Here is an 18025-nt window from a genome sequence, read left to right as displayed (position 1 = left end):
ACCTCAGAGTACATTGAGGGAGACCCTTATTTACAATGTAGTCGAGCCAATACAGAAATCAGGGATTGAGAAGTTGGATAGTAAAAAACATATCAAATGCTAAAAGGTAATAATAATCAAAGTAGTAAAATTTAATAGTAAAAAAGTAAAAAAAAAAAAAGAAAATCAATAAACCATTAAGATTACAACAGTATAGTAACTTAATAAACAGCAGATCAGATAAATAAATAAAAACATTATTAATGAAACAAATAAAGAAATAAAAGATTTAGGCCAATACATTTTACAATAATAAAATAATAATAATAATAATAATAATAATAATAATAATAAAGAATAACAAAAAAGTGAAAAAATAGCTAAAACATAACAAAATCATATTAAAAGTAAACTAAAATCGAGTAAAACAGTCCCAGATTCTCTTTTATCTCACGTATTGATTTACAACCTTTTCTGTTATTGATTGATTCTTGGCTTTGTAAAAAAAAAAATAAATAAATCCTTTTCATTCACTTCATAACTCTGGTCATCCATCACTGGACATATATCCGTCTGGTTCCTATCACCACCACTGTGAACACTCTTTAAGTGTCTCCAGAACGGAGCATTTCATAAAACCTTTATGAGTTGATTCGTTTACAACCATTTAATAACGCACGAATTTTGGAAATATTGTGAAATCCCCCTTTTAAAGCCCCTCCAGTCCGGCAGACGGCGCTGTTTGGCAGTCATTTGTTTACCTGTGTATCTGGTCACCCCGTGTCCCCCTCTGTCCAGAGTGGTTCAGTCCGCTGCGTGCTGTTAAAGTGAAAGTGAACCAGCGTGTTTTGAGCGGAGACGTTATTAATGAGGCCGTTTTCTGTTTCGGGTTATTAATAAACGTTTATTTTAGGTAATAAAGCTTATTCGCTGTCATACCTGCGCGCGGACACGGCTGGCTGCCAGTAGCTATAGCAACAGAGCGGCCATATCAGGCGAGCTCAGCTGAGCTGACCTCAACCTGCGATAAGAACGGCGCAGTCGGGCTGGTAACACGGTGGGCTCGTGCGCTGGGCTCGTGCGCTGGGCGGCTGTCCGGCTCGGTGAGCGACTGAAACCAGCCGAATATATAACGATAATCCCCGCCTGGGCGAAGGAGGGCCGGGCTGGACTGGAAGAAGCGCTGTGCGGCCGCGGGTTGACTGACTCTTGTGGCCGGGCCAGGGCGCGATGAGCTCGGTCGGGAGGAGCGGGCTGATCGGGCTGGGTGTGGGAGTCACCCTGAGCACCGGGGTCATCGCCTTTCTCATCATCAGAGAGATGCTGCGGCGGAGGAACCAGCGGCTCCTGCTGGAGACCGGCGGCCCGGGACAGCTGGTGGTGGACGGGCGGCTTCCCCTCACACAGCGCGGCCGAGGTGACTGACCTGTTCCAGAGACGACAAGACTTTTATTCTGTTAACGTTAATAATACATTAATACACTGAGAGCCTTATTCACCAGCTTATTAGTGGAGTCTTCCGTTCCACCTTAAATGGTGCACCATTTAAGGTGGAACGGACAACACCACTGAGAAGCTGGCGGATCAGAAGCCAACTTCAGCTTAAAAGAGATTATATTTAGAACCATGGGTTCTGTATAGAACCATTTGCACGCTTACATTGTTCTTTGGGTGGTGAAGTGGTTCTTCAGGCCGATGGAGAATGGGTTGAATATGGTTCTATATAGCACCAAAAAGGGTTCTGCTGTAGTTACAATATCAAGCTTATATACAATAGAAAAACCCTTTTTGGTGCTATAGAGAACTCTTTTCAGCAAGGTTCTATATAGATATGCAACGTTCTCCATCAATCTGAAGAACCAATTCATGTGTAAAAAATCATTTAAACATGAAATGGTTCTGTATACACTCTTAAAAAATGGTTCTTCAAGGGTTCTTTTGTAGGAAAGTGGTTCTATATAGAACCATGAACACTCAAAGAACCCTTTCCATGATGAAAGCGTTCTTCAGATTGATGGAGAATGTGTTGTATATGGTTCTCTGAAACATTTCTATACGTCCTATACAGCATCATATTACTATATATATGTGTGTGTGTATATGTATGTATGTGTACATATGTATATATATATGTATGTATATATATATATATACATATACATATATAGGTTCTTCAGTTGTATCAATCTTATATGACCTTATATAACCCTATATAACTTTTAGCAATAGCAGAACCCATAGCACATGCTCTATTAGTCTGAAGAACCCTTTCATGATGCAAAGAACCCTTTAATCATGCAAAGCGTTCTTTGAGTGTTCCTGCTTCTATATAGAAACATCTTCTTGACTAAAGATAAAGTTGGCGTCTTATTGGAGTTTTCTGTTCCACCTTAAAAGGTGCAGCAGTTTGTTGCACCATTTAAGGTGGAACGGAACATTTGAACGAGACAGGGCTGCTGCTTAATTTATCAGCCCCCCTTCATCACTGGAAAGGGACCACCTCAGCATCACAGTGGCCCTGACCTGGTAATGTGGGGCTAAAAGATAGGGGTTTCTGATAAAGTGGCCACAGTTGAGGGGAAGACCCGAGATTAACTGTGCAAATTATATGTAAACTGTTACAGAAGTGCTGCACAGTGCAGGTAATAGGAGCCTGTACAGATAACAGCATCAGTGGTGGATTATATTATACCAGCGACCTGGTGGACAGTCCTAAACAGAGTCATTCAGAGCGGTTCAGAGCCGTTCAGAGTGGTTTGGTGTGAAACGCTCTGTTCTAGATAAACTTACCGAGTCAGAATCGTTCACAGTGGTGGTGATAGGAACCAGACGTCCACCTCTAAAAGCTCCCTCACAGAAAGTTACTACATGAAATGGTTATGAATTCACTGCCTGATGACTGAGACACTGTTTTATGATAGTTTAGAGAACTTAAACTCCATTTATGGTGGAGGGATAAATAATATACAGGGTGCAGTGAGGCAAAATAGTCCCCGGACATCTGAACCATTTCACACCAAACCACTCTGAATCACTCTGTTTACATCTCACACACTGAATTATGGGGGAATTTTTAAGCAAATGGTGGAATTCCCCTTTAATGTTCTAAAGGGGCCTTTTAGGTTGTTTTATTAAATGCCAGTTGTTTCTGGAACAGCCTCCCAAATAAATGTGAAGGTAGTTATAAAATATTAATATGTGTACATTAACAAATACATATGTCTAATTAAGCCAAGCATTCAGTTCTAACGGGAAAAGTCACTTTGATCTTTGACCCAGTCATGTTTAATGAGATAAAAGACATAAATATAAGTGTATTGACTGATGGCCAATGATATGTAAATAAATATATATAAAAATGTATATTGTACATAATAACTATACAGAGTATATAAGTATATTATATTTATTCATATATAATATATTTTAGATCTTTATAGCGTATAAGTAAATGACATATGCATATGTATGAATTACAAACACAAACTAAACTGAGTTAAATGTTTATTAAAGGGTGTTTCGGTCAGCTTGCCAGTTTAGTGATGCTGATTAATGTGAGGTAATGAATGTTAGTATGTATTTAGCGTATATATGTAGCAAAATTCCGATTTGAACTACTTCACAGGGAAAATATATCGGCTTTAGAACGTTTGCTAGCCGCAAAGATTGCTTCAAATATGTATTTTTAATATTGGAACTTGACTCCACCAAAAAAGTAGGTCCAGTTGCTTAGAGTTGTTGTTGCTTAGCAACCAGTCGTCACTGGAATGATACAGGTATATTAAAAAAAAAGGTCTGTTATCAGGTGTAACACGGGTGGAACCCTTTTCAGCCAGTCAGACCGTGTGGGCAGAGCTAACTGTGGACTCTGATAAATGACAGACTATTTGCAGTGTGATGCACCACAGTACAGTACGGTACAGTACACAGTAATATTTGCATGTGTGCTGCTCTCCTGCTGCGTGAGGTAAAGCAATAAAAACGTCATTACTGCACACCGAAACCGATAAAGTGACTGTTCCCAAACCACAAACCAATTATGTTAATTTTGCCTCAGCTGAGTCTCATACTTCTTATACTCAATATCATTCAGCCTAATGAGAAACTGTAGAACAGACTCGGTTTATATCACAATACCTACATTTAGAGTCGGTTATTCATTCAGCCTAATGAGAAACTGTAGAACAGACTCAGTTTATATCACAATACCTACATTTAGAGTCAGTTATTCATTCAGCCTAATGAGAAACTGTAGAACAGACTCAGTTTATATCACAATACCTACATTTAGAGTCGGTTATTCATTCAGCCTAATGAGAAACTGTAGAACAGACTCAGTTTATATCACAATACCTACATTTAGAGTCAGTTATTCATTCAGCCTAATGAGAAACTGTAGAACAGACTCAGTTTATATCACAATACCTACATTTAGAGTCGGTTATTCATTCAGCCTAATGAGAAACTGTAGAACAGACTCAGTTTATATCACAATACCTACATTTAGAGTCAGTTATTCATTCAGCCTAATGAGAAACTGTAGAACAGACTCAGTTTATATCACAATACCTACATTTAGAGTCGGTTATTCATTCAGCCTAATGAGAAACTGTAGAACTGACTCGTTGTTTATGTTCGTGTGTGTGCTTATAGACCCGGCATTGTTGGCGTCTGCGCTGCGTGGTTTGACCCCAGAGCAGCACGTTGAGCTGAGGAACACGCTGGACGAGGTGATGATGAGTGTGTCCAGCCTGAGGAATGAAGTGGCCGAGCTGCGGTCCGGCCTAAGAGAGATCGCGAGCACCATCATCGAGGATGTCCGGTGAGTGACCAGCAGTGGCCTGTTAGAGATTACTGAACAACACATGGTTTGATGCAAGCATGATTCAGGCGTGCAGTTAGGACCAGTGACCTCCGCGCTGTAGCTGCATTAGCCTCGTTCCTTTCCTCATGCAAAACTAAATAAGTCAACTTCAGAGTATTTGGAATAAAAGGGGTAAAATCTGCATGTTTGATTTTCTGTTCCTCTCTGTCTCTCTCTCTCTCTGTCTGTCTCTCGCTCTCTGTCTCTCTCTCTCTCTCTCTGTCTCTCGCTCTCTGTCTCTCTCTCTCTCTCTCTCTGTCTCTCGCTCTCTGTCTCTCTCTCTCTCTCTCTGTCTCTCGCTCTCTCTCTCTCTCTCTTTCTGTCTGTCTCTCTCTTTCTGTCTGTCTCTCTCTCTCTCTCTGTCTCTCGCTCTCTCTCTCTCTCTCTGTCTCTCGCTCTCTCTCTCGCTCTGTCTCTCGCTCTCTCTCTCTCTCGCTCTGTCTCTCGCTCTCTCTCTCTCTCTCTGTCTCTCTCTCTCTCTCTCTCGCTCTGTCTCTCTCTCTCTGTCTCTCGCTCTCTCTCTCTCTCTGTCGATATCTCTCTTTCTGTCTGTCTCTCTCTCTCGCTCTGTCTCTCGCTCTCTCTCTCTCTCGCTCTGTCTCTCGCTCTCTCTCTCTCTCGCTCTGTCTCTCGCTCTGTCTCTCTCTCTCTCTGTCTCTCGCTCTCTCTCTCTCTCTCTGTCGATATCTCTCTTTCTGTCTGTCTCTCTCTCTCGCTCTGTCTCTCGCTCTCTCTCTCTCTCGCTCTGTCTCTCGCTCTCTCTCTCTCTCGCTCTGTCTCTCGCTCTCGCTCTCTCTCTCTCTCTCTCTCTGAGCAGAAAGGGAGTGGAGGAGGGTCAGAGGTCACGCCGGAGACGTCACTACTTGCCACGGGAGCGTTCAGACTCCATGAGCTCCAGCTCCATCTACTTCACAGCCAGCACTGGCCCATCCAGTCTGTATGGCGACAGCGAGGGAGGGTACGTAACACTGTCAGTCTCTATGGCGACAGCGAGGGAGGGTACGTAACACTGTCAGTCTCTATGGCGACAGCGAGGGAGGGTACGTAACACTGTCAGTGTCTATGGCGACAGCGAGGGAGGGTACGCGACACTGTCAGTCTCTATGGCGACAGCGAGGGAGGGTATGCGACACTGTCAGTCTCTATGGCGACAGCGAGGGAGGGTACGTAACACTGTCAGTCTCTATGGCGACAGCGGGGGAGGGTACGTAACACTGTCAGTCTCTATGGTGACAGCGAGGGAGGGTACGTAACACTGTCAGTCTCTATGGCGACAGCGAGGGAGGGTACGTAACACTGTCAGTCTCTATGGTGACAGCGAGGGAGGGTACGTAACACTGTCAGTCTCTGGTGACAGCGAGGGAGGGTACGTAACACTGTCAGTCTCTGGTGACAGCGAGGGAGGGTACGTAACACTGTCAGTCTCTATGGTAACAGCTAGGGAGGGTATGTAACACTGTCAGTCTCTATGGTAACAGCGAGGGAGGGTATATAACATTATTAGTTTCTATGGTAACAGCACAGGGGGGTTTGTAACTCTGTCAGAAAGGTTTTATTACATTAATATGCGAATAGTTTCATTGTTTTTACTTACAGTCACAGTTCTGTCCAGGTGTCAGACTGATTTGGTCTAATTAAGCCGCTCAGGCTGTGATACGTCACATTATTTCAAATGTGTATTGACACTGTTTTGAACATCTGTGTGTCCCGTTGTGTGGGGGTGGGGTCACGTTTCAGACGTATGTGTTAATGTATGTTTCACGCTGTTGTTTTCGACCGCAGATATACCACAGCCTACTCCAACGTAGAATCCGACTACACGGACAGAGAGACGGATAAGGAGGAAAACGGTGAGGAGGAGGAGGATGATAATGACTCCGAGGATGAAGAGGAGAGGAGCTGCGCGACGGTGCTGACGCTCAGGCAGGATGACTCTCAGGCTGAGGAGGAGGATGGAGAGGATGATGAAGGAGCGATGGCGGCGGCGGCGGTAACGGAGGAGCCGAGTCCCGAACTGGCCCTTCTGATCACACACAGCGACCTGCTGCATGCAGGGGATTCTGGGAAAAAAGCGGAGGGGTTCCATCTGCTGAGAGAAAACAAACCACTGGTGAGTATCAGCACTGCTCACTGTTAGCCTGTCAGCGCCAGACTTAAAGCGAGAGTTTGGGAAAAAAATTACATCTCCAGTTTTTCCCCTTTATGCCAAATGTAGTCGATCAGCCAAGACACGTTTGCTTCTTTAGATTAAACCTGAACAGGAGTCGCAACCCAAATGTTAAGAAGAGCCATTTTGTACTTTCGTACTACCATTTTACCATCTTGGCTGTAAATATGTCTCAGTGTGTGCTGATGTACAAGTATAGACTAAAAAATATAATATAAATGGAAACACAGACTTACTGTGCTCTGCTTTAAGCTTTAGCTCAGCTGTCTTTATCTCAGTCAGGAAACGTTTCCGCAAAAATAGAACAGTTTCTTATTCATGTCTCTCAGCGTTTGATTTTTACGAGGCTGAGTTCTACATTAACTCCAGAGTTTAAGACCATTTACTGTTAAACTGTGTTGAACGATCAGCAGAGCTTTATTTTACTGTAAAGGAGGATTATTTTATTTTTACCTACAAATCTGATTCAGCTGTGGAGCCACAACAGGACAGTAACAGAGACACAAGCGACTCTGGAGCCACATGTTGCCGAGCCCTGACCTGGAACACTGAGGCTAATGTGACTAACAAATGAAAGCTTATACCCCTCCAATGTAGCTAGCAAGTAATAGAAACTAGGGCCGGGCAGTATGGCGATATATCGTTATTGTGATAAATGATGTCACAATTCAATACAGTACGCTTTTCTGATCATATCGTGTTTATCGTCAGTGCTTGTGGACACCACAAGTGACCAACTGCATGTTTCATTATAAAGAGAGCAAAATAAGTCTGTTTAACTGATTTAGTGCCAAATATTGAATAAAAATCACTGTGTTTACAGTTTTGATAGTATTTTTTTTAAATGTAGCTCTACTGGCTCTTTTTTCTCTGGTCCAGCAGATCAGATGTCTGAAAAAAAAAATATTGTGACACACCGAGCATTGTGCAATTTTTCTGAAGTGTTGCAGTATTATATTTTTACCATATCGCCCAGCTGTAATGGACACACTAATTAGCATGGTGCTAACTTCATGCCTTAATTACCCTCTCGCCTTAAACAGGGTGGAGCTGTTCAGTGTCTCTAATAGACTTGATTATGTGGTTTCTGACACTGTATGACTCACTGTTATCTACAAACAGACAAATTTAAACCCGTCTCTAAGGTTCAGATACCCCAGAAGGCTTTGGATCTGGTGTGTTGGATTAGGTTAGATGTGTTAGATCTGACTAACACTGGGCAGGAGGGTAGATCACCACTAATAGAGTGTAAAATACAGTAATATAGTTTATCCTAGTAAACACCACACTATAAACTCTAATGTAGTTTATTATACAGGACTGTTGCAAAAATCAAACACCACCCTTCTATTACATTTACAGAAAATTACCCAGAATCCTCAGCAGCTAAATCTAATCTCAGCTGTGTTCAGTCAGTGAGTCACTCTTCACCTTATTCCAGCTTCCACTCTTTTCAGGAGACTCACTTTCAGTTCCTCAAAGAATCTGCAGACACACCTCCAAAGTTCAGTCTTAGAAGCTGGTTGATGATTTTCTGAAGTAATCAAACTCATTCAGTGGTGTTGAGGTCTGGACTCTGGGGTTAAAGAACACCAGCAGCTTCTTTGTATTTATTATAATATTGGTGTTTTTCTGAGCGAAAATAACGGATAGTTTTACACACCATACACAATACTGGACCATACACAATACTGGACCATACACAATACCTACTGTAGATAAATGTTTATCATCAGTCGTGACCCCTATTCTCTTACACACTGTGTGTGTGTGTGTGTGTGTGTGTTTTCAGTATGCCGACAGTGTAGAGTTTCTATGGCGACTGGCTCGAGCCTACAACGATATGTGTGAGCATACAGAGGATCAGGAAGAGAGGCGGAGCTACGCAGAGCAAGGTAAACAAACACACAGCACTTTACAGAAGTGCACACAGTGCATACACGTTCATTAATAACAATTCTGTAATAAACCATTTATTAAAGCTGCACTACATACATTTTTTGAGACACATTGATGGTTGGTTCGTTTTTTTTTAGTTTTATTAAGCGACTCAAACCTGTCATTAACATGAACAAACCGGCGTCCTGATCAATAACGTCACGTGAGTGGATAACATGCGTCATAAACAGCAAAGAAACTAACGAGCAGAACGAGCTTCGCTACGGAGATGATTAACTCTGATCAGCTCTCAGTTTTATTATGATTACCTGAATTCCCATCTCAGCGTTCTCATTAACCTCGCGCGGCCATGAATTGGATACGTATCCAATCTGGGACCATATATAAAAGTGGCTCAGTTCAGATTTGTGTGTCCACACAGCTCTGAAAACATCTGAGTCACATTAAGTCAGGTTACACTTCACGAGTTATACCCCGATTCTCAGTCTGGGCTGGTCGGCTCTAGTCTGCAGATGTTTGGGTCAGTCGGAGTCGACAGTTGGAGAGAGCGTTAAGTCGGGTGTGAGCGCCGCAGACTCAGATCTACTGCCTCCCGGTCGCGTTTCAGACCAGTCAGAGTTTATCAGACATAATAAAAACATAAGCGTAATCTGGTGTAAACTGGTCAACGACTCAGTCTGAACAGATTCCTGCAACAGCCAATGAAAACTGAGAGAGAGAAGAAAATACAGCAAGTAAACAAAGAAAAATGGTGAAGAGTCTCTCACATGAGGAGCGAAGCTTTTTAATGAGCTGAGTTTAAGGCATGTTTACCTGCTGCTTCTTAACTGTATCAGTGCAAAGGGCAGAGAAAACAGCAGCAGCAGCTCACGTTTGTTTATTTGCGTCTCCTAGTAAAGCAAGAGCGCTTTAGTGTGGATCCCCAATATTTCAGTCGCCTGTTCAGACTTTAAAAGTCGTGTAGGGAACCCAAGGCTTTAGGGCAAAAATTCGGATTTGTGCCACTTCAGCCTGCTAATGCGAACGTAGCCAAACTGGGTTCCTCCCAGGCTGCAGCTCTGCCCATTCTGATCTTGGCTGATTCCAATTATGCACCAGCTTTCGACCTTTTGACCCTGCAGGTCGGGATGAGGCAGAGGCGGCGCTCCAGCGGAACGGACTGAACGCCGAATGCCACAAGTGGTGAGCAAAACACAAACACACATCCAGATTCCTCTACTGCCCTGAAATACAGCTGAACAGTGAGACGCTGGTGTGGTGAGTTACAGTGACCATCATGACGGCCGTGATTCGGTCACAGTGTGATTCGGTCACAGTAGATCATCACAGCCGGGATTTTATTCACCATAACACACCGACTCCAGAGTGCTTTACACAACAGAGAACAGCAGAATTACAGTGTTAAACAAAAAGTACAGAAGATTCAGATAAAATATGTTTTTTTTAATATTGCTCATTTCTCCCGCCAAAAAAAGCAGTTCCAGTTGATTAGAGTAAAATGGCCATTGTTGCTGCTTAGCAACCAGTGGTCAGGTTTGGTGAGAAAACATGCTGTTATCAGATTCAACAACATGGGTAGAACGATTTTCAACCAATCAGATGATTATGTGGGTGGAGCTAAGTGTTATATAAACTGATGTTAAGCATTTACACATAGTTTTTAATGTATTCTCTCTCTCTCTCTCTCTCTCTCTCTCTCTCTCTCTCTCTGGTCAGGTTTGCTGTTCTGACCGGTCAGTCGTCGCAGTACGAGAGCATGCACGGTAAACTGAAGAACAGCCACATTCTGAAGGTGAGAGTGCGCTCCAACAGCGCCACCTACATTACATTACATTACATTAGTTTAGAGGAAAGATTGAGCTTAGCTGGCGCCAGAAGACGATTGGCGTCTGAAGTTTGGCGTATTTAATTTTAGCACTGGAGCTCCGAGGCTAATGTAACTAAGAAGTTACCAAGAAAAGTAGCTCCTTTAGAGCGCGGTATCGTTGCCAAGCAACTGTGGACTTCTGAATGAGGAGAACGTTTGGTCACCCATCGCTGTATGTTGCGGTCATTTCATGAACTTATTAACTTTTTGTCGTATAATAATGAACATATGATAATGCAGCACTGTTTAATGGAGAAACCTTCACTTTATAAGCACTTTTGGTCCAAATCACCACCGAGAGTCTTATTTAGCACCAATCCAGCGGCGCCCTCTTCTCACGCTGGGGCTGAGTCTCAATCAGCTCCCTGCTCCCTACATAGTGCACTACAGAGGAGTTTAAATACTGGATCCTGCAGCCCAACAGAGCAAAATACAGCTAAGAAACAGTCATTTGGGATTCAGACTCATCCACACTCAGTACATGATGCACTGTTTGGCTGTAGAGGCTGGAATTACTAAACTTTCATAGCTAGAACACTATTTAGGGAGTACAGAGCTGTTTGGGATTCAGTCTGGGTTTGACGTGACTTCTGACTGAAACACGAACATTTGAAGGGTGTAAAACATTCAAGTGACATTTTTAGATTTTTACACTGCAGTTTTACAGTGAATCATACTGTAAGTGCTTTAATTCAAGCCTGTGATATTAATGATAGAGCTGTTTAGCCTGTTAGCTAGCTGACCAGCCTGGTTCTAATTAAGATTATAAGCTGTCAGCTCCTCAGTTTAAACAGAACCCGGTCCATGTACTAGACGCTCCATGTGAGCAGCATGAGAGTCAAAGATTATTCCATTAACAGCAGAAGTGCTGTGGCGCAGTGATACACAATTCAGTTGTTGTGAAGTGGTCACTGTACAGAAGAACACTTTATATTTATGTTTTATTGTTAAACTCAGCAAATAAATAGAAACTGTGCACAAAATGTACAGAAAGATATGAATGTACACCTCAGTGTGTTCTCTGAGGGTGTGTGAACTTATTTTCACTCAGAACGTCAACAAAACATGTCATTAGCTGAGACGTTTGCGCCCGACTGTGTGTTGTGTGACTCTTCACCTGTTTCCTCTGCAGGAGCATCTGGACCGAGCTCTGTCCCTCCGAGACGATGACCCGCTCTGCTTCTACCTGCTGGGCCGCTGGTGCTTCGAGGTGAGATTGACACACACACATCAGTCATTAGAGCACCAGCTGTCAGTCACTGCTGCTTTCAGCATCGTTCTGCCTTAAACAGACACTGATTTACACTGAATGAGCCCAAATCTTACTGCTCATATAGTTTAAAGCACTAAACGGGTTCATCAAACAGCATTAAACCCCGAGACGTCCAGCACTGCAGACCTGATTTACTGACCAAAAGTTAGTCATATGTGAAGTTTGAACGCCCTCTCTCTCTCTCTCTCTCCCCCTCCCCCCTTTACCTCTCCCCCCCCCCACCTCTCTCTCTCCCTGTCTCTCTCTCTCCCCCCCCTCTCTTTACCTCTCTCTCTCCCTCTCTCTCTGTAGGTGAGCAGGCTGAGCTGGGTGGAGAAGAAGGCGGCAGCTGCTCTGTTCGACACTCTGCCCAACTCCTGTCTGAATGACGCTCTGGAGAACTTCCTCAGGGTACTCACTCACTGTCTCACTCACTGTATCACTCACTCACTGTCTCACTCACTCACTTACTCGCTCAGTCTTATTCACTCACTCACTGTCTCACTCACTGTATCACTCACTCACTGCCTCATTCACTCACAGTCTCTCTCACTCACTCACTCACTGTTTCACTCATTCACTCCCTGTCTCACTCACTCCCTGTCTCACTCACTCACTCACTGCCTCATTCACTCACAGTCTCTCTCACTCACTGACTCACTGTTTCACTCATTCACTCCCTGTCTCACTCACTCACTCACTCACTCACTGTCTCACTGTCATATATGAAATGTTTGCTCCCGAGTGGCGCAACCGTCTAAGCGTTGGCCCTGTCATCAGGAGATCGCGAGTTCGATCCCTGGTGATGCTACAGCCGTCCGTAGCCGGGAGTCCGAGAGAGCACAATTGGCCTCGCTCTCTCTGGGTGGGTGGGATGGCCCCTCCTTCTCCCCCCATCACTCAGCGCGATGCTAGTCAGCGCAGGCGTCTGTTAGCTGACGTAACAGATCTGGCGGTTGGCGCTTTCCTCCGAGCGCATTCGGCTGTCCAGTGACGTTGCGTGAGCGGCAGTTCGAAAAGAAGCGGTGGTTGGCTTCACAGGTCTCGGAGGAAGCCTGTGTTAGCCTTCACCCTCCTAGCGTTGATAGCATCGTGTGACTGGGGGAGTCCTAACTAGCGGGTGGAATTGGAGACGACTAAATTGGGGAGAAAACCGGGTTAAAAAAAAAAAATGTTTCATTCAGATGTCAGAATGTTAAAAATGTTTTTTTGTTCTGTTTTTGTTTTGCCTTATTTTGTCTGTATGCGTGAAGGCTGAGGAACTGAACCCCGGGTTCTCCAGGACTGTGAGACTGTACATCGCCAAGGTAACACGGCTGCTTCTTGTGTCACTTACAGAAACCAGTTTCATTCCAGAAAGAAAATGAAAATTTGATTTTAAATTATTTTGACCAATTTAACCACTTCAGGGCCCAGTATCATGGCCAGAAAAACAATCCTTCCTTTTTTTAATAAAAGAGCTGAATGTAGTATGACTCTCCGGTCCATACAGTCCATATATGGAAACTAAGCTGCAGAAACAGCCCGTCGGAGAGCTGTGGACGTTGCGAGGCCCAGTCTCAGTTGAGGTTAACGTTGTCGTGTGTGTGTTTTCAGTGTCATAAGGAGCTGGGGAATCACTCAGAGGCTCGAAACTGGGCTCAGCTCGCACTGAGCATGCCCAGCACCACCAGCCAGGTACACCTGCTTACCCTCTCTCAGTGCTTTCTTTAGTTGTGTCAAAGTGTATAAAATAAAATGTACAGTTTATAACAAAAACAATCTTACATAGGGCAGCTTTTTTGCGATGGTTGAGTCAAATTTACATAATATCCCAAATGCCAGAGTCACCACATCATAAAGTCAGTTTATTAGCATCCATTAGTTTTTAGCTACGTTAGCTTCGTAGTTCTAGTGTTCAGCTATGCTAATGTACTTCAGTCCATGTTTATAGATAACAGTGAGTCATACAGAGTCAGAAACCACACAATCAGGTCTATTAGAGACTCTGAACACCTCCAGATGCTTTGAGGCAACAGTGTGATGATGTGTGTAGTTAGCACTATGCTAATTTGTTTATGTGAGCGTGAGCTACATAAGAGCTGAAACCCCAGCAGGCTCAGTGCAGCGTGGCAGTTCAGAGGCGTTCGGCTGTTTTACGCTGCAGTTTGAGTAGCTGGTGTTGGAATATAAGTGTTTAATAGTCGATTCACTTTCATGTGACATCATCCCAGTGCAGCAGTGTTGGCTTATTTATAGCATGTATGTAGCATTATTCATATTTCTGACTGCTAAACAACCTCATAATTCAGATATTCAGGCAGGAAATGTACACAGGACAAAATGTATCGACCTCAGCCTGCAATAAATTCTCAAAAACACTGTTCATTTTTACCATAGAGAAACAGGTTTGTCTTACAGAAGCAAATCTGATCTTAATTTAGGAATCTTATCTGATCTCACAGCATCTTATCCAGTTAGGAAATCTTAACCTACTCGATCACAGTCCACAATCAACTGTCATGTCTGTTTCCTAGCAACCGACCATACAGACACAGCTAAAACGTAAACAAGTCATCAAAATGTGAGTTAAGCTGCTGTTACTGATGTAAAACAGGTCAAACAGAACTAAAGTGTGATAAACTGTAAGTAGTGAATACTGTGAGAGCGCCCCCTGCTGTTTATCAGAGCGTCACCGCTCCCCAGTTTCAGTCTCCATTTCCCAAACGCTTTAGCCGAGCGCGCTAACGTTACTCCTCCTAATAAACAGACACACGTTCAGCTCCGTCTCCTCATTATTCACCACCATCACTGTAATATTTCATCATCAACATTAACACACGAAGGTGATCAGAGGGGCGGTGGAGATCGAGTCTGCAGCGTCTGAGATCTTTAAAACGCAGAGTTAGAAAAGAAAATCATCTCACAGTGAAAGCAGCGTTTTACAGTAGAAATAAATGGAGCTCATTATGCTGGTAGTGAACTATGCTGCTGACTCAGCTGCCTAAAAACCATAGAAACGGACCTTAAACAGAAGTGAGGACCCTGTTGGGTTCATCCTAAAGTTAGGACAGGATTTAGGAGGTTTAGTCTAGTTAGGATGTTTGTGTGATGCTGTTTTCTTATCTGGAGTTCATGATGAGATTATGAAGGTAGGGACCAAATTCAGTCCGTACTGAAGTCGTCATGGAGACTAAACAGTTTAGGTTTCAGACTTTCTATAAATCGACCCCTGAATTCTTAATATGGGCATCAGGACTTCAGAGGTTTATGATGACCGGCTTATGAGTGACCCGGCTTTGACTCCACCCGCAGGAAACTGGCATTTCTGGGCTGGAGGTGGAGCTCCAGGCTTTGATTGACAGCACAGCAGACAGCTAAGGCGGGGCTTGGAGGATGAGAACCCATCAGTGTAGGACTGTTTACAGCAGCCCAGAGTCTGCGCTCACTCTGCTCTACACGGCGTTTCTGTGAGGATCCTCCAGCGAATCTATCAGCAGGTCTACTAAAGGAGTTATTTTGGTGATGCTGTCGTCTTAAAATCGTGTGTGATCACAGTGTGCAAACAGGAGTGCATCACAACTTTAATATGAAGGATATTTCACAAAGCATGTTTAGCTGGAGAACTCTAGCCAGAACTGAAGACTGTCCAGCGGGAATGTCCCTCACCTCTTCTCCTATTGGACGGGCTTGACTTCAGGCTTAAATGATCCGGCTAACAGAGAAATCCTGCTTTGTGAAAACCCTCCTGGTCTTGAAAACTGACATTATAAATCATTCCAAATTTTAAAAACACATTTTTTCAAATCTAAAATCCAGAAATTAGATTCCAGTCCTGGATTTTGTATTGACCAGTAGGCCTCACACTAGGTGGCCACTCAGTTGCATCAAGAGTGAACAAGCGAGCACAAAATCCAGGACTGGAATCTGGATTTGAAGAGGTCTGTTGTAAAACATCGCTGTGATGTGAAAACCTCGTAACCTCGCTGTCATTTTGTGATAAACGGACCAAAATATGATTCTAAATTTAAAAATAAAACATTTCAATTAAAATCTAGTGGCAAAATTTTAGGAGGTACGAGGTTTTGCAACAACAGTGATGGGGAAAAAAGGGTACAGTACTCACTGACCTTAACAGGGGAACTCGACCAAATTTTCAAACATTCCTGCGTAGTTCAGTGTGTGAGATGTAAACAGAGTGATTCAGAGTGGTTTGGTGTGAAATGGTTCAGATGTCTTTACAGTGGTGGTGATAGGAACCAGGGGTCACCATGACTACAACACAAATATAGACATTTTATTTACTATCCAGAACCACCAGTGAACCTACACGAGTCTTCTGAGTTTATATGGAATGTTGATGATGGAAAATAGTGGAAAATCTGAAATAATAAGTTTTCTTTGGGGACTATTTTGCCTCACAGCGCCCTGCATGTATCCCTCCACCATGAATGGAGTTTGAGTTCTCTAAACTATCCTAAAACAGTGTCTCAGTCATCAGGCAGTGAATTCATAACCATTTCATGTAGGAACTTTCTGTGAGGGAGCTTTTAGAGGTGGACGTCTGGTCCCTATCACCACCACTGTGAACAATTCTTTTGGAGCGTTTCACACTAAACCACTCTGAATGACTCTGTTTACATCTCAACCATTTAGTTATGCAGAAATTTGGAAATATTGGTGGAATTCCCTTTTCCTGGGAGCATCACTAAAGTGTACAGTGTTCTGCCTTTAACAGTTGAGCATTTTTGCTGAGTTACAGGTGAGTTTGAGTGCTTCTTCCAGCAGGATCCACCTGCATGACTTACTGAAGTTCGTCTTTGTGCACGATATTTATTAAAGTTGAACTAATTTACATTTTTCCTGAGATATAGTCGGGGCTGTGCTTATACACCTGATCTGAGTTCAGTCTAAAGGCAGCACTAATTTTAAAGCAGTGGCCCAGATATTAAATATCAGCTAAATGAATCTGTTTGAGCTATTTTGAGTATTTATTTTAGTTTCTTACGTTTTAATTTGTTACTTATAATTTGCCTTGTTTTTATGTGTCATGGTTGCCGTGACCTTAATAATGAGTAATTTAAGTACTGTTTTGATTGAGGTGAATAATGATAACCTCTATAATCCTCTGACTCCTTAAACATTTACCTGAACGCCTGACAGATTGTGACGTCTTGCAGAGAAACATTCCAAGTGAAAAGTGTTTCAATTTTAACACAAATAAAGAGTGAAATATAATGAAAACATGATTTACTGTCTTTCTCTGATTTACTGTCTCTCTCTTTGACTGATTTTTTTGCGTTATTCACTGATTAAGATGTAAACAGAGTCATTCAGAGTGGTTTGGTGTGAAACGCTCTGTTCTAGATAAACTTACCGAGTCAGAACTGTTCACAGTGGTGGTGATAGGAACCAGACGTCCACCTCTAAAAGCTCCCTCACAGAAAGTTCCTACATGAAATGGTTATGAATTCACTGCCTGATGACTGAGACACTGTTTTAGGATAGTTTAGAGAACTCAAACTCCATTCATGGTGGAGGGATACATGCAGGGCGCTGTGAGGCAAAATAGTCCCCAAAGAAAACTTATTATTTCAGATTTTCCACTATTTTCCATCATCAACATTCCATATAGACTCAGAAGACTCGTGTAGGTTCACTGGTGGTTCTGGATAGTAAATAAAATGTCTATATTTGTGTTGTAGTAATGGCGACCCCTGGTTCCCATCACCACCACTGTAAAGACATCTGAACCATTTCACACCAAACCTCTCTGATTTTTCATATTATTTGTACATTTACCCCGATCCCTGCTGGGCAGTGCTGAGTAATACATTGTCTATACCATAATTTGAAGTTTTAGAGATCCTCCAGTCCAGAGTTCCTGTTGCCAAGTGGTTTATTTATTCATTTATTTATTCTTTATTATTGACGCTTTGCTCCAGAACCGGAGGCTTAACTGCAGCGCATCACCCTCAGTGAGACTCAGATTGTTCTGAAGGCATAATCTTTACTAAT

At 43.0% G+C, this 18025-nt stretch overlaps 1 protein-coding gene across 1 annotated transcript; it reads left to right on the top strand.

The window, feature by feature from the left end:
- The first annotated feature begins 763 nt into the window (after positions 1 to 763).
- Positions 764 to 17256, top strand: rmdn3 (regulator of microtubule dynamics 3). The gene is made up of 12 exons (XM_036582483.1): positions 764 to 1396; positions 4633 to 4801; positions 5661 to 5801; positions 6626 to 6953; positions 8803 to 8905; positions 10031 to 10091; positions 10626 to 10701; positions 11909 to 11986; positions 12341 to 12439; positions 13282 to 13335; positions 13625 to 13705; positions 15323 to 17256. Exons 1-12 carry the CDS (start codon positions 1210 to 1212, stop codon positions 15386 to 15388), a joined length of 1443 nt encoding a protein of 480 aa, XP_036438376.1. The 5' UTR covers positions 764 to 1209; the 3' UTR covers positions 15389 to 17256.
- The last annotated feature ends 769 nt before the right edge of the window (positions 17257 to 18025 follow it).

The sequence above is a fragment of the Colossoma macropomum genome, unplaced genomic scaffold (genome assembly GCF_904425465.1).
Source record: "Colossoma macropomum unplaced genomic scaffold, Colossoma_macropomum, whole genome shotgun sequence".
NCBI classification, from domain to species: Eukaryota; Metazoa; Chordata; class Actinopteri; order Characiformes; family Serrasalmidae; genus Colossoma; species Colossoma macropomum.
This window is presented reverse-complemented; position numbering and strand designations above follow the sequence as displayed.